The sequence below is a fragment of the Cladophialophora psammophila genome (genome assembly GCF_000585535.1).
Source record: "Cladophialophora psammophila CBS 110553 chromosome Unknown aczJe-supercont1.39, whole genome shotgun sequence".
Taxonomy (NCBI): Eukaryota; Fungi; Ascomycota; class Eurotiomycetes; order Chaetothyriales; family Herpotrichiellaceae; genus Cladophialophora; species Cladophialophora psammophila.
Window position 1 is genome coordinate 61,088 of NW_006912960.1, and position 20,690 is coordinate 81,777.

The following is a 20,690-nucleotide window of genomic DNA, read 5'->3' on the forward strand; positions in this document are numbered from 1 at the left end:
GGGGGGGGGGCGCGGTGCGCGGTGAATCTGGGGTTGGTATTCCACAGCTCGCCAAGCTTCAAGATTCCAGACCGCTTCATGACCCCACATAGACACATAGACTTCAACCCATAACACACTACCTTCGAGACAGATGGGTCTGAACGCAAAGAGACTCTATTCCCCGCTCTTTCCTTAGCAACTCCAAGCTGTCGCTTCCACAAGACCATGGCTGCGACTGTTCTGAGCGCGAGAGCCCCTTCCACCCATCTCCGTAAGGTTTAAGGGAGGGATTTCAGGCAAGGGTGAGGGCTGCAAATGGTTAGAACGCCAGTAGAGTGTAGCTTCAAAATCGTCCATAGACTAGCGCAACCGAATTTGATCGATAATAACTCGACAGAATGGCAAGTAAGATGGGGGAATCTACCTACTGTAGTCGAGTGGGCCGGCCGGGGGTGTATTGGAATTGAAATCACGTGGTTATAGTTTGAAGCTACCGTCGCCTATCTGTCAACTAGAGGACATGTCCAATAGCCGTAGGATAGGGTTCATCCGCTCTCTGACTTTATGTGAAAACGACAACATATCGAACAAGGAGCAGAATGTGCTTTCTATACAAGATCCTGTGCTGAACAGGTATGGCATACGTGTTGCACATGAACAGGGGTCGCGTTCAGAATGGTTAGCGTCCCTTCCCCTCGCTCGCCATCGCTGTTTACTATTTAGTGTAATACTGAGTACAGTCATGAACAAGAGCACTCATCATGCCTTGCATTTGTCAGGAGAATTCGGGGTCCTCTTCTGCCTTCTTGCATATCTTCAAGAATTCGTCTGTCTCCACCGCCGTGTCCGGGTCCTGGCCGAAGAGCCGGACGATGTTGGCACTGGACACCGGATGGGTGACCTGGTTGTATATGCGGCGTCTGGCTTCATCGTACTTGTCCAAGATGCTGTCGTCGGCCTTGCCATGGTAGATGCCAATTAGGCAATCATACAGACTGCCAATATCCGCGATGCCTCCGGTCAGACCCATGCCTCCGAATGGATTGCACACTGTTTGGATGAAGTTAGTCAGTCTGCTCTCTGTCTCTCTGTGACGGTCACAGGGGCAGCTTTGTCTCGGACTTACGATGGGCAGCGTCCGCGGCCACCAAGATTCGGCCGACCCGCATCCGCTCGGCCAGTCGCTGGTGAACCCGGTTTGGGCTGATGTTGAGAATCTCGTACGCTTTGGATTCTGGGGTGGGGTGCCCTGGAAGGAAGGTCTGAAATTTCATGGGCTGTCGGCATCCTGGGTGACATTGAGGACTTTGGTGTTGTAGGCGATGCGCATACATGGTACCGCGTCGTTGTGCTCCAATAGGAGCTCACCAAGCTTGTCCAGGGGCAGGCATATCATCAGGTCTGGGTCGTCCTTAGGAAAGACATCGTTGCTCAGGCCAGCCAGCACGGTGCCGTCCAGCTTCCTCCAGCAGACGCCATCTGGCACGAACCCCCTGCGAAGAGCATCATCCGCCACACACGCACGCCGGAGTTCCCGCACCGCCGGCGAGGCATAATGAGTCGCTCGAGGCCGGCTGTCAATGGTCTCACCTAGCTCCAACACCAGCACCGGCACGCCTTGTTTGCCTAGCATCAATGCGAGTAGCAGACCGGATGATCCTGCACCGACAATGATCACCCAGGGCTTGGTAGTGGCCATTTCATCGTGGTGTGTATTAAAGGTTCCGTGGTGAGTGGGCAAATACAGTGGGGGAAAGACTGTAGAATACCTCCAGCCAGGCTCAAGACTTTGACAGATAATGGCTATAGGCCCCTCCTTGAACTAGAAAAGTCTTTTCCCGCCCTCGGTAGTGAACAAGATCTCTGAACAAGATCTCTAGCTCAAAGAGGACCTACATGGAAGGGACATAAAGGGGTCCTTTTCACGTAAGTGATCAGCAGTGGTAAGATCTTTTCTACTACAGTGTTTGTTAGCGGCTGGGAGACTAGAAAGTTCGTCCAACAGTTAGCGACTAGATTTAGAGACAAGAGCGTGACCAGTCAAGGTGTTAACCCGCTGTTAACCATCGATAGAGAATGGCTTCGAACTTCAAGGGATACATGGTGCATTAGTTTCTTTCTACTGTAAGGTAGGCGTGAGGAGTGGGCGGAGAATGGCAAGCTCAAAGGTGGGGGAACTTCACATTAACTTCGTGTGGGGACGAGTGGGAAACTTCCAGGCTTCGCCCTTTCTGCGTGCTATCGGAAGTGTCCGGTAGAGCACTTACGAGTTGACTACCCCACAAGGGGCAGACATCTTCACTAGTATCTCTAACAGGCAGCGAGTTCGACGACTGGTGAGTGGTAGCCGACCCCTAGGCATCTTGGGCCCATTTATAGTCGACGTTCACATTTTGTCGCTCCGAAAGCATTGATCGATTAACTCGCTCCTGTTAGATTTTACCCTGCCCCAGAAGAAGAACATCCCTTTAAGCAACCATGACCAACAAAGCTCAAACTCGGTTTCTAGGTGACAAGCACGACTGCTACTTCGCGACGGACCCTCGTGTAAACAAGGAACTTGCGGCGTCGCTCCAAGGCAAAAATATTGTCTGCGCCGGTGCCGGACGAGGTGTTGGTCGGGCTTGCGCTGAGTTCCTGACCTACGCCTCGGCCAAGTCGATCAGCCTGGTGGCCCTGGAGCTGGAGGAAGTCGAGGAGACGGCCAAGTTGTGCAAGGACATCAAACCCGAAATTAAGACTAAGGTAGCCGGCTTCGACGTCAAAGACAGCGATGCTGTAAATAAGTTCATTAAGGAAGTCGACCAAGAGTTCGGCAGTGTCGACGTAGTGCTGATGAACGCCGGCCGGCCGCCCCAGTGGCTGCACACCGTCGAATGTGACCCGGATATCTGGTGGGATACGGTTGCTGTCTCTCTGCAGGGCGCGTTCAACTTCGCCCGCTTTGCCCTGCCCATCATGCAGCGGCAGAAGAGTGGCGTCATCATCTTCACCTCGAGCGCCGGGGCTCACAGCAACATCCGCCTAGGCAGCTACACCATGGGCAAGCTAGGCATGATTCGGCTAGCGGAGATCCTGCACCATGAGAACTTCAAAGATTACAACATCAAGGCCTTTGCGTACAACCCGGGCCGCGTGGAGACGCGGTTTTTCACCGACTTCCGGGACAAGGTCCAAGGTAAATCTAATCCCGGGAGCTACGTGATCGAGGGCGTGCCCAACGAAGACAAGTCGGCAGAGACGGTTGTCAAGGCCTTTGACGGCGTCACCTGGGACACCCCTCAGATGGCGGCCGGCCTGGTGACGGTATTGGCCAGTGGTAAGCTCGACTTCATGTCTGGACGATACCTCGATGCCTCACGAGATATCGAGAAATACATCGAGGATGAAAAGACTATCCGGGCCAATGACCTACACCGGGTGCGCCTTCATGTTGCGGATGATTGGTTCGTTCCGACGTTGGATTTTTAAAACATACCAGTATGAGTCAAGACGTTTAGGGGAGCGTGGATCGTCAAGTTCTTTCACGCAGCTGACGCTCGTATTTTGGTGGGGCCACTAGTTTCATCACCAGATATAGCCTCTATTTACAATATTAGGAAAAGCTCAAACGACCTTTTTAGCTGACAGCTTAGTACTTGATCATTAAGTTTCCAAGGATATTGCATTCTCTCGTAGATTTTCCCTCACATACACTCTCACTCATTGCTGTATGAAAGATTCAGCTAGATCTCACTAGATGATATGGGATCAATCAACGCCTGGACGGTACAGACTGATCCCGTTTCGTCTCTATACTACCATCGATGAACCATGGACACTTCTCAGGGCAGTATGAGTGATTGAAACGTAGGGCGGTGCCAGCTAGATAGCATCTGTGCACGAACCACTGGAGCTGGGCTGTTGGGAGAGCAGAGCTCATAGAGCAGTGAAGACTTTATAGCGGCGTTAAAGGATCTAGTCGCCAGCCTGTACTGAGCAAATATGAAACTTCACGAGGAATTCATCTATTTCCCGCCAATGAAAGTCGTTGTCGTGATTCGATGTCATTTCTTTCCCTATATTTCTCGCTCTACTAATCGACGCCACAATGTTGGAGCGCAAAAACAGGCTACCAAATATTGACACTGGCTCTTCTGGAAAGCTTCAGAACGAAAAGAAATACATTTACTCAGGCTTTTCGAAACCCATGAGGGACACGTCCGTTCCCGAGGTTGAACAATAGACAAATTCACACGGTATGGGACCGTCATCTTGTCTCCACTTTTGATACTACTTTCACCTGCAGTAGCATCGTTCGTCATTTGATGTGAGCAGACCTTTGCTATTTCACACACTCAGGTGCTCCTTCAACCATCTATGAATTACCTCACCAGTTTCGTTGGATAGGCCCATGCCCGGAGCCATCACCGGGGCGGTATGGATTTCGTTTCGTCCAATGACAAATAAGAACCTGCCTGGGTTTGAGGCCTGAGCCGAAACCACAGAGCTTGTCAGAAGAACATTCTAATGTTTGATCAAGGAGGGAAATGCAACACGAAATTAGGCACTGCTGAAGGTCCTGACTGACTGACTGACCTTGAACCTGTCCGCCCACTCACTGATCGAATCGACCAAGACCTCATCAGCGCCGGCGGTGGCAATCACATAACTGACTTTGACCCCCGACCACCAGTTCGAGGGGGTGTTGAAAGCCTCGGCATAGTAGTCAGACTTCACGCCGGCCAGGTAGTCGATTCCCCACCGTGTGCTGTTCGATGCGGTGAGGAAATCCTTGTACTGGTTTTGCTTGGTGGAGGCCTGGCGCGGTGAGAATTGTATCCATGGAGAGATCAGAACAGCCGCTTTGAAAGGAGCAGAGAGTTGTAGGGGTGGCAGTCGAGGACTCGGATGCGCCGTGTGAGATAGGATCCCCAGGCAGAGATTGGCGCCGGCCGAATCGCCCATCAGTACGATCTCGGAGGGTGCGCGTCCACTTGACAGGACGTGGTTGACTGCCTCGATCGCCTCAATGAGCTGCGTCGGGTAGGTGGCATATGGGACCATGGTGTACTCGAGGAAGAAGAAAGCCGAGGAAATGTTGTCTTTAGCCAGTTCTTCCATGACCGCTCTGCCGTACTCGAAATGCATCACATCTCCATCGAAGGAGAATCCACCGGCTACAAAGCGTTAGTCCTCACGAGCGTCGACAAGGAAAGAAAGGAGGACAAAGAAAAGATTTCTCTCACCGTGGAAGAAAATGAAGACGTAATCCGCCTTGACATGGTCACCGATCCAGAGACCCTTACAACCAGAAGGCAAGGTCACGATAGCAGGGTCCGCTTTGTTCGTCTTACACCACTCTTGGTATGTCTGGCTGAAAGGCTTCCCGATCGACCTGTGTGCTCAATTAATGGATTGGGTCCCAAGGGTGTACTATAGCCGTTGAGAGACTACGTACTGCATCTGGTTCCTGCTCAACCTCGTCGTCAGCTACGCATCACTGTCTGTTAGCCTAAGATAATTCCCCTGCATGGAGATTATAGTGGAAAATGGGCCCCAACAGCCACCTACTTTGCGGACAAGGGCAGTGATCAACCATTGTTTGTAGCTTTGTGGTCCTGATCCACCTCTGAAAGGTCCCGTCAGGCCGGCCCACAAGACTACGCCAACTGAGAAAGCTGTCAGTGATCCTGTTTGATGCAGCATACTGGGACCTCCTCGGATACATAACATACTCACAGAAAAAGCGACCGCAACAAGGTCGAGCTTCTCCAGCAATGTGGTCTGAATCTGAGGCATCCTGTCCGGGCTCCTGCAAGATACGAGGCTCCCAATTGGAAAAATCTAGAAAGCGGATAAAAAATCTCTCGGAGCAGGGAAAAGCGCAACCCCAGAGCAGCGGAAAATCGAGTTAAAGAAGCGCCCGAGGATGCCAACCTTCAGTGAATGGTTTGGTCGCAGCTAACAAGGGGAACTCCGTTCGGGTGGAGAAGAAAAGGAGCTGGTAGGAGCCTGTGGAAAAAAGGTCACGGTAAATCCAGTCTGCTACCCCACATGTTTTGGGCTTTGAATTACGAGGACATCGGATCATCTGCTGCTTTGTAGCAGCACCATCATTTATAGAAAGTGGCTGAGAGTCAGGTCTCGTAAAGATTCAGATCAATCAAAGGCCCCGCCTAGAGACCGAATCCAGAGTGCACACATACAGGTCAATCACAGCTTCTACTAGACCATTTCGAATCCGAGCTATCTCATGTGTTTACATTGAAAAGGAGCCCGTGGATTTTCATGAGCCACGAACCGCGTTTCTCTTTCCGTCACCTCACCCCCTTGAACAGCATATTGTCCTCGGCAAAGAGGTAAATCAAAGGCAGAGTTAATCAGAGGGCTGTTCTATCTTCCTTCCAGGGCGCACGCTCAAGCGGACGTTCATTTTCGACGTGTGGGCAAACCAAAAGGTGAAGACATGCCAGGGATGCTCCTTATCCACCAACTCAAAGTCGAAGTTGTAGAGGAGCTGCGCAACGAGCTTGTGAATTTCGACCTAAAAAAGGGGATTTTGTACGTCAGCCTCACGACGCGCCACCGTGGGAAAGAATCAGTCGTCCGAAGTGGTTGTGGGTGGACTTACCAGTGCAATGTTTTTGCCCACACACGTCCGAGGGCCATTTCCACCGAAGGTCATGTTGTATCTCTCATATGTGGCGACAATCTCGTCCGATTGTAACCACCGCTCTGGCCGAAATTCGTTGGCATCCGGCCCGTACACGGCCTGGTCCCTGTTCTGAGCCATCGGACTAATCCCAATGTCGTAGCCGGCAGGAATGTATTTCTTGTCGATGACGATCCCGGGCGAGATGCGCAGGAGCTGATACATAATGGATGGGAAGAGCCTCAGCGACTCCATCACCACCGCCTTCAGAAAGGGGATCTGCTGGGTTTGATGGTAGGTGATCGGGGCGCTTAAGTTTTCGGACTCGTAGAACTTGTTGACGTCTGCCTGAAGGCGGTTGTAGGCGTCGGGATGCATCCCGAGGTAGTACAGGCAAGCAGACATGCCGACGGACGTGGTATCGGCACCCGCTCCACTGGAAAAATGTAAAGTCAGTCCGGGACGAGCGAATCTCAACTTGCTCCTCGAGTGCAAAACCAATCCAAACTTACATGATGTTCATGGCTTCCACCAGGACCTCTCCCTGGTCGGCGAGACCTGTTCCATCCAACGACTTCATCCTCACAAAATGAGCCAGCATGTCTTCGCGACCGACCTCGTCTTTGCCCTGCTTGCGGGCGTTGACTCGACCTTCGGCATACCTCTGCATCTCCACCAATGGATTTTTGCCCCCCAGCATGGTGGCCATGCTTTGAATCAGGGAATTGTTGATGGGAAACAGTTGACCCCAGAAGTGGCCGCTGTTGGCCATCAAGTAAAAGGCCTTCGCGATGGAGCCACGCATGTTGAAGACGTCCTTACCGGTCTTCAGATGGCCGAATTTCTTCCCATAGGCGATTTCCCCCACGATGTCGAAGGCTAGAGCGGTAAGCCACTCGGCCAGGTCCTCAACTCGGCCCTCGTCGGCAAAAGTCTTGAACTTCCACATGCATAGGTCCAAGCAGGACTGAATGTACTGCTCGTATCGCAAGATAGCCGACATCGAGTACGCAGCGCTGACTCTCTTGCGAAGCTTGCCGTGTAAATGGGGGTTGGTCACGGCAAAGAACGCAGGTCCGGCCCCGGGGATGGTCCAGACATCGTACCAGGAAGTCTTGATCGCGCTGGTGCCGTGGCCGTACAGCTGCTTCAGGGCGGCGGCGTCCACTACCGACACTTCGTTGGGAGCAATGCGCACTACACGCCCGTAGCGTCGGTGAAGGTCGAGAATGTCCTTGTGCCATGTGCCGGCGAAATAGTGGTAGTTTCTCCAGTTCCCAGTCACGGCGGCCAGGGTTGGTCCCGGGATTCTGGCAAGTGGGTGAAAGACTGCACGATAGACGAAGACGGCGAGCAAGAAGACCACCGGGATCAACAGGTAGATCTGGCGGGGGCAAACGTGTGGCCATTCAGCCACATCCATCCGCGCCTTCAGCTGGTCAGAGAATGAAAGCCCTGCCATTTCCGGCTCTTGAAGTGACTCACGAAGATGATGCTAGAGGTTATTCGTAGAGGAAGTTACTTCGCTGCTGGATATACTTTAGTCGTCCGATGGCATTATTTCAAGGCACCCCAGAGCCCACCTCCCTTCTCCTTTTTCCCCACTAGGCTGCCTCTGCCCTCCCCCGCCCGTCCAAGGAGGTAAAGTCTGGAAGGCCTCTATGCCTCCACACGAGGGTCACCCCGGATCTCCTGAGTACTTTACCGCTCACCTCCGTGCTTGGGGGAGGGTAAGGCTTACCCTTACAATCTGCCGAAATGTCGTTCACCGAGGTCTTGTGCGAAGTGCTCCTGCTCCAAGCCAAAGAGGGCCAAAAAGATCTTACCGCGACTTCAATGACCAAGTTCTGCGACTTCGCAAGCCACTTTCCCAAGACGGAAACGTCAGAGGGCTCTGCTTTGGCACAGAAGATCTTCCCGATCGTCCGCGAGGATTCTCAGGAGGTCTACGTGTTTGTCGTCTGGCGCTCTCGCGGCCACCATGATGGACTGGTGACCGCGCCAGGATTCGAGCCTAGCATGCAGATGTTGATCAACGAGGTGTTCCCAACGTTGGCCCAACCGGCGGCAGCATTCTACGTCAAATGCGATAGAGTGGGCCCGGACTTTCTGACTGCTGGCCGGCTGCACCGTAAGTGGACAACTTTGGCGCGAAGAGAAAAAGAAACCAAACAAAAACCATACCCTCGTCCTGCTCTAACATCGCGTTGTGAACAGTCATCGAAGTCCAACTGAATGGGCACGACAGCCCCGAGGAAGTCGGCAACCCCCTGGAGCGCGTTTTGTCTGCGTACCGGGACAAACTGGGGTGTCATCCTGTTCTCTTCGGCCTCCAGGACGACGATTCGAGACATGCCGTTGTGGTGCTCAAATGGTCAGCAAACTGTGAGGAGGTAGGGTTGGACAAGGACCTGTACGACCGGATGCTGTCCGAGATGAAAGCACAGGGCGAGATCCTTCGAGATGTTCACATTTCGGAGCACTGAGTCGGTTTAGTGGCCGCATGTGGTTTAAAACGCGTAGAACGAGCACACAGCTTTGGCAGGACATGGAATGATACTACTACACCTTCCGAGCCAGCAGCACGGCATATCCAAATGGAATATAGATTCGATTACTGTAAGTACTAGCAATGGAGTCACGGAAGATGGCATAATTGTGTTCATTGTCTGTACATTGAACATGTTCAAATCCATAGGGGATGCTGCAATTCAAATCTCGAATGACTGGAAACGCCTTTCTTGTCTTTGAACTTTTGTCGAGTGCCGTGACAAAGGATATTTTGCAGTTGACTTACCCCACATAGTGGTTACTTACCGCGGGTCGCGGGAAAACACAGTTTCCGCAGTATCCGAAGGTTAGAGAGAGATCATAGTCATCCGGAACTTCCAGAATTAAAGCGTACGGCAATCCCAAAAACTTCAATACTCTGAAAGTTGAGTGTCCCGGGTAGTGAACATGTCCTTTCTCCAGAATCTGTTGAAAGCTTTGCAAGACAATGTTACGAGACTGGAACATGAAGTCGAACAACATCATCTGGGGACGCCTCAAATCTGGGATGCGGGAGCGTCTTCAGCATTCGACAACCCAGAGCATCTAATACCTTGGACGGCATTCGAGGCCATTGAAAAGATCCGTGTCGATCTACGTGCTCTGGAGGCTGCAGTCACCCCAAGTCACGTCAAGCTGCTCGAACTGGGACTGCGGCCGGCGAGGACCAGTGCGCTCAACGTGGCTGTCTCACTAGGCATTACGGATGCGATAGAAGAGCTAGGGGGAAGTGCCAGCCTCGACAAGCTGGCTGAAAGACTGTCCGTGAACGAGCACAAACTCGGTGAGTGAGTCCACCGTCGGACTTAAAATCGGGGTCGCTCAATCTACTGTCTAGGCCGAGTCATTCGTACCCTCGCAACCGATTTCATTTACCAGGAGACATCGCCAGACATGTTCAAGAATACGAAGCACAGCAAGAATCTAAATAAATCCGGCAGCTCGGCTCGGTTCCTCTCTTTGTTGTAAGCATATCAACTCCGCTGATAGACTAGGTGATAGAATCTCTGATTGATGAGAAAAACGATAGATCACATGAATCCCTTATGAGCTCAGCAGGGCTTTTGAAGGACATGATGGAGCCGTCCACCAAAGATTCCTTCTCAGAAAACACGGCGCCATTTTGTTTCACCGTCGCAGAGCACGGAGAGACTTTTTTCGAGTATATGGGCCAGCCGGAGCATTCAGATATGGCGATGAAAGTCATCAACGGTGTGCTTCCGTGGTTGAATGTAGGACTCGAACCCAAGACACAGACACACTCACACGTATAAACTGTGTCTTTCTTTTAGTCCAGCTTATCTGACGACGTTGCAGAGAACGACTCGACCGGCGCTTCTAAACGACTACCCTTGGGACGAGAGACCCGATGCGCATGTCATTGACGTCGGCTGTGGCCCAGGAGACAGTGGCTTTGACGTAATAAGAAAGAACCCAAAATTACGATGGACTTTTCAGGACCTGCTGCCTGTGGTTGAGAACTTGAAAAAAGTGAGATTGGCCAACACCCAAGAATTATGTCCTCTTCCAACGTTGATTGTTAATAGTCATTCCCTGCCGATTTAGCGCCAAAGCTTGCCGACGGAACAATCCAGTGCGTCGCGCAGGACTACTTTGAAGAAAATGTGAGCGCGGGAGATATCTGGTACCTCCGAGGTGTCTTGTGAGTAGCGCCTGGCCATCTCTCTCCTTGGGTTAAACTATCTAACTACTCCCTAGACGGGAATACGACGATGATCGAATGCTCGGCCGAGTAATCACACCCGCTCTCAATAGGCAACTCCGTCCGGTCCGCGGATGTTGTTTAGCTCCTGCTGAGCATCTCGAGCTCTTCACTGAGGTGCACAACAAGCTCTCCGGTCGGAACTTTTGCGTAACGGAAGGCGGGTACATTGGATGGGTGTCACTTTATGCTAAGAAAGGTGACAGAATCTGTGCATTCCGTCAATGTCCTTTCCCATTCGCGGTCTGTGAGTGTGGAATTCGTCACAACGAGCAATATGTGCTTCGTGGAGATGTGTATCTTCATGGTTTAATGAGCGGAGATCTATTCGATAAGGCCAGGGCTAATGTGGAGGATATAAAACTTGTTTGAGATAGGTTAATCCGAGATAATGGGATGCATCTTCGCTTCAGCAAAAGCCAATTATCGCTTAGCTCAGCGAAGAGGCCAACTACACCAGACAGTAACCGCCTAAACTAGGAAACTGTTGAGTGGTTACAACTGTTGAAGAATTTGATTGCAACAGATTCAGCAGAGTAAAGTCGGCACAAAGCCAGGTTACTTAGATAGGAAATCCGAGAGCTGTTGCGCAACAGAAGCCAAGCGACCCGAGCAATGTATCATCATCATCGACAGTCTCAACTGTGCCCATCAGCTCCTAAAGTTACTCGCGCCACAAATCTTTCCTGTATCCTTCCTATCCTCTGGCATAGTCAATCTAGACAAGATTTCGGCGTTCCTCGAACGGGACGCTTACAATCAGGAGAGACGTGAGTTCAGCAAGGAGTAGATTGCCTGGTCCACGAACCATGACGAATGCAAGGCTGAGTCAAGTATATGTCCCATGCCCGCCGCCGCCGAAAGTCCTGAACAAGCCCGTGCTCAAGGACTATACTGCGAGTGATCAGGATGCATGCAATCTCTCCGAGTTGTAGGTGTATCCTCGCGTTGAGGACCCTCAGGAGGAATTTAGAGCTAGTCCCTCCTTTACAGAATGAGGCCGGTTGGGCGAAAACGCAAGCATCGATTCTGGATGAACCGGATCGGATGCCTTTGATCAAGGCTTATTTTGAGCACGGCCAAAACAGCCTACAAATAAATTGCAGGGGTTCGCTGGTGGTAGGGACGATGAGAAGAGGCAGTAGCCTATGTTGTTACGAGGCAATTGCATCATATGTACCTCACCAAGTCATTTTCATGGTTGGTGGTTGTGGCAGGGTAGCGGACAAGTCCCTGGACGCATGAGCACCCGCGAAACGCGACGAGAGCCGACCGTTGCCAACAATTGACCTCGAAGAGGCCGAAAAGGTCAATCATCTCCAAATCACCCAATACAGCCTCCTCTCACGGAGTGCGCCTGAACCTGAGGCTCCTCTGCGATCAAAGTCAGACAATGTCCAGTCAACAAGATCTAAAACGGTTCGAGTAAGGAGCGGCTGTCTTACCTGTCGCGCACGTCATATAAAATACGATGAAGGATTGCCGACTTGCCAGAAGTGCGAAAAGCCTCATCGAAAATGTGAGCGCGGCATCAACCTGGGGTTTCTCGATCCTCAATGCCCGAGCCCATCACATCTAGATCATCGAGCATCCAACTGGAAAGTGACATTTTCAGATGAATCTCGCGACGTCGTCTCTCAATATGAAGGACGAGGCGGTCCCGGACCTGGAAGCGACCAACACCAGAATTAGTGCTGCCCCGTTACCTTTCGTCGGTTTATTGGTATGGCCAACAAAGATGACTTCGCGATTTTGGTGTTCGAGCTGCTTGGGCCGAGCTTAAAAGATTTAGTCCAATATTGTGGTAACTGATTCTCATTGACTCATCCCGACCGGTGGAGCTCAAGCAGTGCCCCTACTCCTCATATGACAGCACGTCCTCCTAAAGTATTGGATTTGTGTAGATATGCGAGCATCAACGGGCATTTGGGGTGACGCTTCAACCGTCTAAACACGCAAGAAGGTCGGCTGGCTTGTTCTCGCAGCACAATCCCAGTGCGATGACTTGGAGGTATTTGGCTACATGCTGGGGTGTTTTATCCGTGGAAGACTGCCCTGGCAAAGCCTCAAGGCGAAGCTGGCCCAAATATCAGCTTGTTTTCGAGATGAAGTGGGCGGCCGGTGTGAATAAACTTCACGCTGGTCTACCAACCGTGTTCTCCGTTTACATGAATTAAGTGCACAACTTGCGCGACGAAGATCGGGTGGACTATCGATACCTCCGGAAGATATTCAACGATGTTTTCGACCAGCAAGTGTTCGAATATGACAACGCCTTTGACTGGATGATTCGGGAATTCCAGAGGCTGGAGCCTGACGCGTAAGAGCGGCTTACATCGAAAAGAGGGGCCCATCGAGGATTCTTAGTGTCGCTTCATTCCGGGCTCCACGGCGAGTTTCATGGGTATACGGTCGACGAGTTGGCTGCTGGCGCAAATTGGCGCACTCTGCCCACACGCCTTTCCGTATTCAGGACAGGTTAAATCAACCTCGCCGTTATATACGTCTCCATCTCGAGTGTATATCTTCATCGTAGATATCCCTCGCCGTCATCACCCTGTAGGACATGAAGAAAGTGCTGTTCTCTTTCCTTCTAATTATCGGACCCGTCGCTCCCAGAGCCATTCACCATTGCTATGGTCGTTTTCTCCTTCTTCCGCCGAATTGACCACCACCATGCGGAGCTCAGCGGGCTTGCGACGCGCCGGCTATTCTACGGGTCCCCGAATATTTTTTAGGCAGGGATGCAATGTGTTCCATCGTTATGTCAACGGGGGCAACAGGGAGCGCGAGGAGATAGGTGAAGACAGCAAAAAAGGAACAGATGAGGACGCCGAGGACGATGTAGCGTTGTTGAAGAATGCATAAAGACAGATGAGATGCTCACCCCCCGCCCGGGTTGCACCCCTCTAACAGTTTAGGGAACTCTCCCGCGGAAGGGAGGACGCGTTAGAATGCGGTATGCTACGAGGTGTTTCTTGATTGACAGGGTTGATTATTCGTTGGTAGAACCAACCTAACTGGAGCTTGTCTTGGGCGTTCGAGAAAGAGACCCTTATGGCGAGATTTGCTGTGTTGACCTTCCTGTCTATATTGCCCCTTGGTCTCTATCTCGCAGGCTCCTCAACGGATTTTATGATTGAACCCACGTCTCTCCAAGCCAGACACTCGATCTGCTCTAAGAGAATCAACCCGGGCAATTGCATATCTGTCAAGACCACTCATTTTCTTTTGCGGAAATACAAATCACACTTGCCATTTTTGGGCCGAATAGTGAAGAATTCAACGTGGGACATGGCTTCGGGCGTGGTCTGGGGCGCGCAGACGGCCTCGTACATGCGGAAAATATGGCCTAGGTGAATTCGGAGCTGCATGTTTCCAAGGCTGTGGGTTGTGTCAGCTTCTCCAACCGTGTGATTGCACCAAAGACAAACACTTACTTCAAACCAATGCAAGAGCGCGGTCCAGCAGAAAAGGGGAGGAAATTCAGTTTCATCTCGGCCGAAGGATTGAACCATCGCTCGGGCCAGAATCTGAAAGGGTCGGGGTAGACGCTGGGATCCCGGTGGTTTGTATAAGCCTGCATACCAACGATGGTGCCCTCTGGTATGAAGGTGCCTTCGATAGACAGGCCACCCTCGGGAGCGAGTCGCTCCAAGTATGACGGAATGGGAGCATGGATTCGCAGCGCTTCCCGGCAGGCGCCGTCGAGGAACGGTAGTTGAGATAGTTTTGCAAACGTCAACGGCTCCGAGTCATCAGGGAAAGCCTCCAAAAGCTCGTCGTAGAGCTTTTGCTGGACATCTGGCCGGGTTGCGAGTTCGTAAGATGCGAACATGGCGGTATTGGCCGTGGTATCCGAGCCTGCATTGCTGAAGAAAGACAGCCACTGTTAACTTGTCCAAGTTCGAGGCGTCGGATGCTCGAGAGTTCAACTTACAGGATTTCCATCATCTCTGCGATGATTTCCTCCGGTGACAGCGCCTCCTTCGGATTCTTCACGGCAGCCTCCTCTAGGCGAGCGAGAATGTCGACTCTGGGTCGATGGTCCTTTTCTGCTCGAGACCAGCCATCCCGTGCCCGAATGGCATACTATCCAGGTTTTGTCAGCGAAGAGGCGACACCACTTTCCACTGTGTTACCCACCTTAGCGATTTCGTCATCAGCATTGATCCAGTTTCTTGCGGTCTCCGGGTTCAAAATCTTCAGGAGTGGAATTATGAACGGGAAAGGTCCGGCCTGGTTCCGCAACATCAGCCAAAAAAAATCCCGGTCTGGACGGTCCAAATAGTCTCACTAGACCATTCCGTTTGTTTCTGTACTCGACGTGCCGGATGAAGTTGTCGTCTTCTTGAACCAGCATGCCAATCTGCTGGCCAAAAGCAATATCGGCCACGACGTCGAATGTCAAGTACCGAAACCACTTGAAGCAATCAACGTACTCTCTCGTGTGATCAAATTTCTCCAGCCATTTGAGGAACCTCTCCAAGTGGAATCTAATGACGGGCTCCATTTCCATCAAATTCTGGTGCGAAAATGCTGGCAACAGGCCCTTCCGACGGGTGTGAGCTGACTTAACGTCGCGCAGACCGATGCACATTTTCACGTCGTGATACTTAAACCCCTCGTACGCAGATGATTTGATGGCCTTGTTGCTGTAGATGGCTTTCACTCCTTCGCTTGAGGCCACACAGACTTTGTTGGGGGCAATGCGAATGACAGGTCCATAGTGCTTATGCTGTTCGATGATCCAACCAACTCGCGTGCCGGTGAAAGACTGAACAAACAGAGGCAGACGAGAGATTCTCGCCAGCCACGGGCCAGGAATGTGTCTCAGAGGATTCCTCAAGTATTGAACAATCTGGAGCACGAGCAAACCTATGCTAAGCCCGACGATACCGATAAGGTAAGGGTGATCGCTAAGATGCGGCTGTAATTTTGCTGTCGACAGCATCTTTGAGACTGAATGACCCTCACCTTTTCGGTTTGTTTGCACAGTAGTCTTAGGCTCATGGACGAGGAGAAATCGCTGAAATACCCAAGCAATGATCTTCTGCGCAACGCAACCGTCGCGTCTTACAAAAGGCCGAGAAGCCACGGATACCATAATTGCAGACAGAGGACTTCACCGGAACTCTGCAGCAGCCTCGCCCCACCGGCTATCTCGGGTTCAATCTTCCGGCCTCGATGGCATCCCAAGTAGCTCCGCCCTACAGCTCGAAGACGAGGAGACATCAGAGGTCTTATCGGAAATCATGCAGGAGGCAGAGTGCCATTATATACCCGGCGAGCGGATCGCGAGATGGAGGATCAGCAATGTTGATGCTGCCAGACTTGTGAAGTTTGTGAACGTCATGATCATCTGAGAGCGAAGAAAGACCAGACGGAGTCTGTTCTCGTAGAAAGACCTCGGCTGTGAGCTCGTTCATTTTATGCGCTTGCCATTATTCTAGATATTACTTAGTATGACGAGGGAGTTTAGTGGCAGTTGTGATTTGAGGCAAGGCTTGGCCTCGCTGCCAGATACAGCTCCTGCGGCGGTCTTGACCGGTGGCTACGGTGATCCATACACAGTGACAAGGACTCGGATTTCGCACCCGGGACCAAAAGAGGCTCTTGTCCAGCTGGCATACACCGGTGTGTGCCACGGAGATGTATATGTACGAGATGGTGGTGGCCCGGCGCCAAAGGTCCCGATTCGGCCATTGATCGGAGGCCACGAGGGTGTTGGAACCATTGTCGCCATGGGCACGGTAGGCATGGATGGGTTCACGATTGGGGACGTGGTTGGAATTGCCCGGAGAAGTCATGTTTGTGGCGCCTGTGACGCGTGTATGCACGGTGAAGAGAACCACTGTTTCAATCAGCAAGTCACTGGGTCTCATCGAGATGGAACATTTCAGAGTACGTCCGTTTTGGCAGGGGGTGAGAACCCAAGTTCCCTTCCCGCAATGAAGAGGCCATCTGACAAATTGTCCAGGATATGTCTCCTTCCCAACTTCCCAGCTGATCCCAATCCCCGCCAAAATCGCTTTGCCTAGTGTCTGTCCCATCCTCTGCGCTGGCGTCACCGTCCATACCTCGCTGTGGCTGATGAAACCACAGCCGTCAAAATGGTGCATTATAGTCGGTGCTGCCGGTGGTCTGGGTCACCTAGGCATCAAGTATGCCAAGGCCATGGATTTGAAGGTGCTGGCGATTGACGGAAACGGGGCTGAAAAAGAAACATTCTGCAAAAAGATAGGCGCTGATGCTTTTGTCGACTTCGGTCGAGAGGACTTGGTGGAGACCGTGGTCGCTCAGACAGACGGTGGTGCAGACTATATTCTGGTTCTGAGTCCTCATCAGTCGTCTTATGAGTAAGTGCTGCTTCCAGGTGCAAGTGGACTGCGACCATAGCTGACAGAGATCGTTTTTTTTTTTTCTGTTTTTCAGTACAGCTGGACAATACGCAAGCTTCGGAGCACAAATTATGGCGGTTGGAATTGGAAATGCGCAGTAAGTTCTCCCGGGGTTCCTTGACGTCTTAATGGAGGATTTGGGTGCTGAATCGGTCGCAAAAACAGCATGTCGTTAAGGCCCATTTTGAAAAAGAACTTGGTGGTTCGCTCTAACGAGACGGGGACCAAAGCAGATATGCGATTGGCCCTGGAGCTCTGTGCCCAAGGCAAGGTAGTGCCAGAGGTAGAAATTATTGAGCTTACCAACATCAACACAGCATCGGACAGAATAAAGTCCGGTAAGGTCATGGGAAAGCTTGTTATCGATCTCCAGGATCAAAAGGGTTGCAGTGTCTGTTGTTAGAACTTGCCAACATTCCCGCGGAGCCGAATGTTAGTCATTTACCCCTGTAGGTAAAGCGCAACCAATGCTGAATATATCTGGTGAGGCTTGGGCGTCTGGAATACCAGCACGGCCGGTTTCATCCATGAACCAGGTCAGGTCTTTCTTCCTGTGATCCTCTCGTACCGGCGTGAACGTACCAGTTGCATGCAGGATGTCCGTCGTAATTATTTTTTTTTTTAAAAAAAAAAATGGTGTGCTAGAGATAACCTTGACCGTGAGACGGATGAGAACCTGAATGACGCCATTCAAAGGAAATGAGTCCAAATGAAACAAAGTTTCGCCATTGCGAGGTTCCCACGACATGGACAGAGAAGAGGAAATCGCCGGCCACAGTCCGAATGTCTGCGCGGTGAGTGGTTACCTAGACCGGGAGTCCACGCTATAGTCAACAGTCACGGTAGGTAGGCGAAAAAGTAATGAAGAAGCTTAAAACTAATGAATGAAGAACAAGAATGGGGGAAACCTGACATTGGTTTCTTGGCCGAAGACGGCTGGTACGGGCAGAGCATGCCGTCTCACATCCATATTTAAATGTATCTTCCGTCAATGGTTTCCGCCCCCTGAGGGTTTTACACATATTCGAACGCGTCCCGCAACCAACGATACCTCGTGAAGCCTAGGGTCTCCACTTGAAATAAGGATGCTTCCATTCGAGGTCTTGAATTTCGAGCAGGCTCATGCCGGCCAAGAGGCTTTGTGCATCCCGTTTCTCTCGTTTCTTGTTGTCAGCACGCATCCACAGCAAGAGGCCGACCGACAGCAGAAATATCAAGCTGGTTGTTGCCAAATTGAGGCCATTTCCGATACGGAAGTCTGGCGTATCAAAGGGTAAATATGACCACATGGAGATCAGGCCGCCGATGTTGCCGAGCATGGTGTTGGCACCGATGGCCGCCGCGCGAGCAGTATCGGAGATGACGTTGGCAGACACTTGCGCATTGACCATAGTGCCATAAACAAAAATTCCTGCTGTAATCAGGAACGTGGCACCGTAGCGAGCATAAGGATCAGTAACTTGAGTGCCCACGAACATGGCGTAGCCGATCATCATGGGGGGAGCGCTGATGATAAAGAAAATTTGCCGAGTGTTGAGCTTATAGCTGAGGTATGGGATGAACATGGCGGTAAAGGCACCTACAACGTACGGCGGCACCGTATGGAGTTGCTGGCTCACGACGCTGTTCTTGGGATAGATAGTCTTCACAATGGTCGGGAGGAAGACAGCCAGTCCTTGACTGCTGACGCCAGCGAGCAAAAACACCATGCCGACGGTAAGAGTGACTGGTGAATAGATGCCTTTGTATATTTTGGCGCGGTCAAAACGGTCGAGGACTTCTGTGCTGGCCATGCGTTCGGACTTGATGCGAGCAATGGCCAAGTCCCTTTCGTCTTGAGTCAACCAACGAGCGGTGGCGGGGCGATCCGTGACTGTCAGGAAGGCAATTAAGCCTAGGCATAGGGTAATAATGCCTTCAATTCCGAAAATCATCCGCCAGCGATGGAGACTTCCAAAGTGATCCAGTGTCAAAATTGCCGAGGCCAGTAAGCCTCCGAAAGCGCCGGCCAGCGGGGTCATGACCATGTAGAGCGACAAGCGGAAGGTCAGCTCATCGCGACGATACCATCGAGACAGGTAGTAGGCGATGCCCGGCAACATTCCAGCCTCGAAGATCCCCAGGAGGAATCGAACGGCGTACGCCGCGGAGATGTCGTTGATAAAGGCCATGGCCAGTGTCAAGACACCGAATCCCGTCGTCGATGCAGGAAGGAACCAGCCCGGCCCGATCCACTTGCACACGAGATTGCAGGGAATCTCGAAGACAATGTATGAGATATAGAAAAGGGTCAAGACACGATTGTAGTCGTAGCCATGCAGACCGAGATCCTTTTCAAATCCCACAATTTTGGCATTTCCTACAGAATGAGTGATGAGTTCATGGGCTGGCGGACTGTTTTGTTCGCACATGTGGATAGTAGACATACCGATGTTGGCACGATCAATGAAGCAAAATAGATATAGTAGGCACACAGTGGGCATGACAAACATGTCGATCTTGCGGCGGAGACGCTTCTCTGTCGCCGCGTCGAACTCGACAAGTGGATTTCCCCAGCTATGGGTTATGGTCAGCTGTCTGCATGCAGAGACCATCATCTATCGTCGTCTTACTCGTCTGTCGCCACATGTCCACGCTCGGCCGCCTCGTGCGCGTCATGTTTAGTCACATCCTCGACGGTGGTGGAGTGAACCGACGCCCCAGGCATCTGTTGCTTGTCGGAAGTGTCCATGTAGTCAGGTGAAGGGAGATCCGTGCAGAGCAGCAGGCTCTTCAGACATGCGATCGAGGAGGGAAGAGTAGGCAGTCTTTCTAGAGCCAGTTTTATTTATGCCCTGACCCTGGAGAATACAACTCCCCGGGACCCCACGGGGTAAGGGATCCCGGAGACTCTTCCTGTCTCGATTATCTCGGGACTCAATCTGCGGGTTGTCGAAGGCTGCAGCAGCTGCTCCAGGGAGGAGAGCGACGGCGTGGTACTTCCCCGGACGACGCGCGTGGGAGCCGGGGGAACATTGGCTCCTCCACAGTGCTCGTCGACATGGAGGAACCCCCCTCAACCGAGGAACCCCCCTCAACCGGGGATGTCGAAGGCCGTCCGGCAGGCTGGACTTGTGCTTGGGTCTTCGGATTCCGTGTGTGCACCGCACCCGGTAGATCATCCAACCGGAATGCTTCCAGACATCAACCTGGTACGACCGGATGGCCACTTCCGAGATAGCCGGCCCAGGACACTTTTCTGTCCAGTAGCGCTTGGGACACTCGACGCCGACTGGGCCTCTCCAGGACTCACAGCCAGGTGGAGATACCAAGCATCGACCGGGTCTTGCTTCTCTGTATAACGCAGGGAGGCTGCTCAGCACGAACATGTTTCCATATAATCCGCCGGTCACCGAGTTCG

General features: G+C 51.9%; 10 protein-coding genes across 10 annotated transcripts; 5 read left to right on the forward strand and 5 right to left on the reverse strand.

Annotated features, from left to right (window-relative positions):
- Window positions 1–757: 757 nt before the first annotated feature.
- A1O5_12904 (uncharacterized protein) lies at window positions 758–1,681 on the reverse strand (the record flags this gene model as incomplete). Its single annotated transcript, XM_007753473.1, has 3 exons — window positions 758–1,032; window positions 1,109–1,231; window positions 1,315–1,681. 3 exons carry the CDS (start codon window positions 1,679–1,681, stop codon window positions 758–760), a joined length of 765 nt encoding a protein of 254 aa, XP_007751663.1.
- Window positions 1,682–2,460: 779 nt separating this feature from the next.
- Window positions 2,461–3,453, forward strand: A1O5_12905 (uncharacterized protein; the record flags this gene model as incomplete). The annotated part of the gene is made up of 1 exon (XM_007753474.1): window positions 2,461–3,453. One exon carries the CDS (start codon window positions 2,461–2,463, stop codon window positions 3,451–3,453), a length of 993 nt encoding a protein of 330 aa, XP_007751664.1.
- Window positions 3,454–4,524: 1,071 nt separating this feature from the next.
- Window positions 4,525–5,763, reverse strand: A1O5_12906 (uncharacterized protein; the record flags this gene model as incomplete). The annotated part of the gene is made up of 5 exons (XM_007753475.1): window positions 4,525–5,141; window positions 5,211–5,359; window positions 5,423–5,454; window positions 5,536–5,633; window positions 5,700–5,763. The coding sequence occupies 5 exons, from the start codon at window positions 5,761–5,763 to the stop codon at window positions 4,525–4,527; spliced, it is 960 nt and encodes a 319-aa protein (XP_007751665.1).
- Window positions 5,764–6,340: 577 nt separating this feature from the next.
- Window positions 6,341–8,078, reverse strand: A1O5_12907 (uncharacterized protein; the record flags this gene model as incomplete). Its single annotated transcript, XM_007753476.1, has 3 exons — window positions 6,341–6,508; window positions 6,596–7,052; window positions 7,129–8,078. 3 exons carry the CDS (start codon window positions 8,076–8,078, stop codon window positions 6,341–6,343), a joined length of 1,575 nt encoding a protein of 524 aa, XP_007751666.1.
- Window positions 8,079–8,374: 296 nt separating this feature from the next.
- On the forward strand, window positions 8,375–9,102 carry A1O5_12908 (uncharacterized protein; the record flags this gene model as incomplete). The annotated part of the gene is made up of 2 exons (XM_007753477.1): window positions 8,375–8,747; window positions 8,834–9,102. 2 exons carry the CDS (start codon window positions 8,375–8,377, stop codon window positions 9,100–9,102), a joined length of 642 nt encoding a protein of 213 aa, XP_007751667.1.
- Window positions 9,103–9,574: 472 nt separating this feature from the next.
- Window positions 9,575–10,135, forward strand: A1O5_12909 (uncharacterized protein; the record flags this gene model as incomplete). Its single annotated transcript, XM_007753478.1, has 2 exons — window positions 9,575–9,950; window positions 10,005–10,135. The coding sequence occupies 2 exons, from the start codon at window positions 9,575–9,577 to the stop codon at window positions 10,133–10,135; spliced, it is 507 nt and encodes a 168-aa protein (XP_007751668.1).
- Window positions 10,136–12,873: 2,738 nt separating this feature from the next.
- On the forward strand, window positions 12,874–13,198 carry A1O5_12910 (uncharacterized protein; the record flags this gene model as incomplete). Its single annotated transcript, XM_007753479.1, has 1 exon — window positions 12,874–13,198. A coding segment is annotated over one exon (193 nt), but the record flags the coding sequence as incomplete, so codon positions are not given.
- A 912-nt stretch (window positions 13,199–14,110) lies between these two features.
- On the reverse strand, window positions 14,111–15,843 carry A1O5_12911 (uncharacterized protein; the record flags this gene model as incomplete). Its single annotated transcript, XM_007753480.1, has 5 exons — window positions 14,111–14,273; window positions 14,330–14,761; window positions 14,830–14,981; window positions 15,036–15,128; window positions 15,187–15,843. 5 exons carry the CDS (start codon window positions 15,841–15,843, stop codon window positions 14,111–14,113), a joined length of 1,497 nt encoding a protein of 498 aa, XP_007751670.1.
- Window positions 15,844–16,354: 511 nt separating this feature from the next.
- A1O5_12912 (uncharacterized protein) lies at window positions 16,355–17,391 on the forward strand (the record flags this gene model as incomplete). The annotated part of the gene is made up of 3 exons (XM_007753481.1): window positions 16,355–16,793; window positions 16,870–17,248; window positions 17,325–17,391. 3 exons carry the CDS (start codon window positions 16,355–16,357, stop codon window positions 17,389–17,391), a joined length of 885 nt encoding a protein of 294 aa, XP_007751671.1.
- Window positions 17,392–18,351: 960 nt separating this feature from the next.
- On the reverse strand, window positions 18,352–20,021 carry A1O5_12913 (uncharacterized protein; the record flags this gene model as incomplete). Its single annotated transcript, XM_007753482.1, has 3 exons — window positions 18,352–19,649; window positions 19,719–19,846; window positions 19,903–20,021. The coding sequence occupies 3 exons, from the start codon at window positions 20,019–20,021 to the stop codon at window positions 18,352–18,354; spliced, it is 1,545 nt and encodes a 514-aa protein (XP_007751672.1).
- Between the last annotated feature and the right edge of the window lie 669 nt (window positions 20,022–20,690).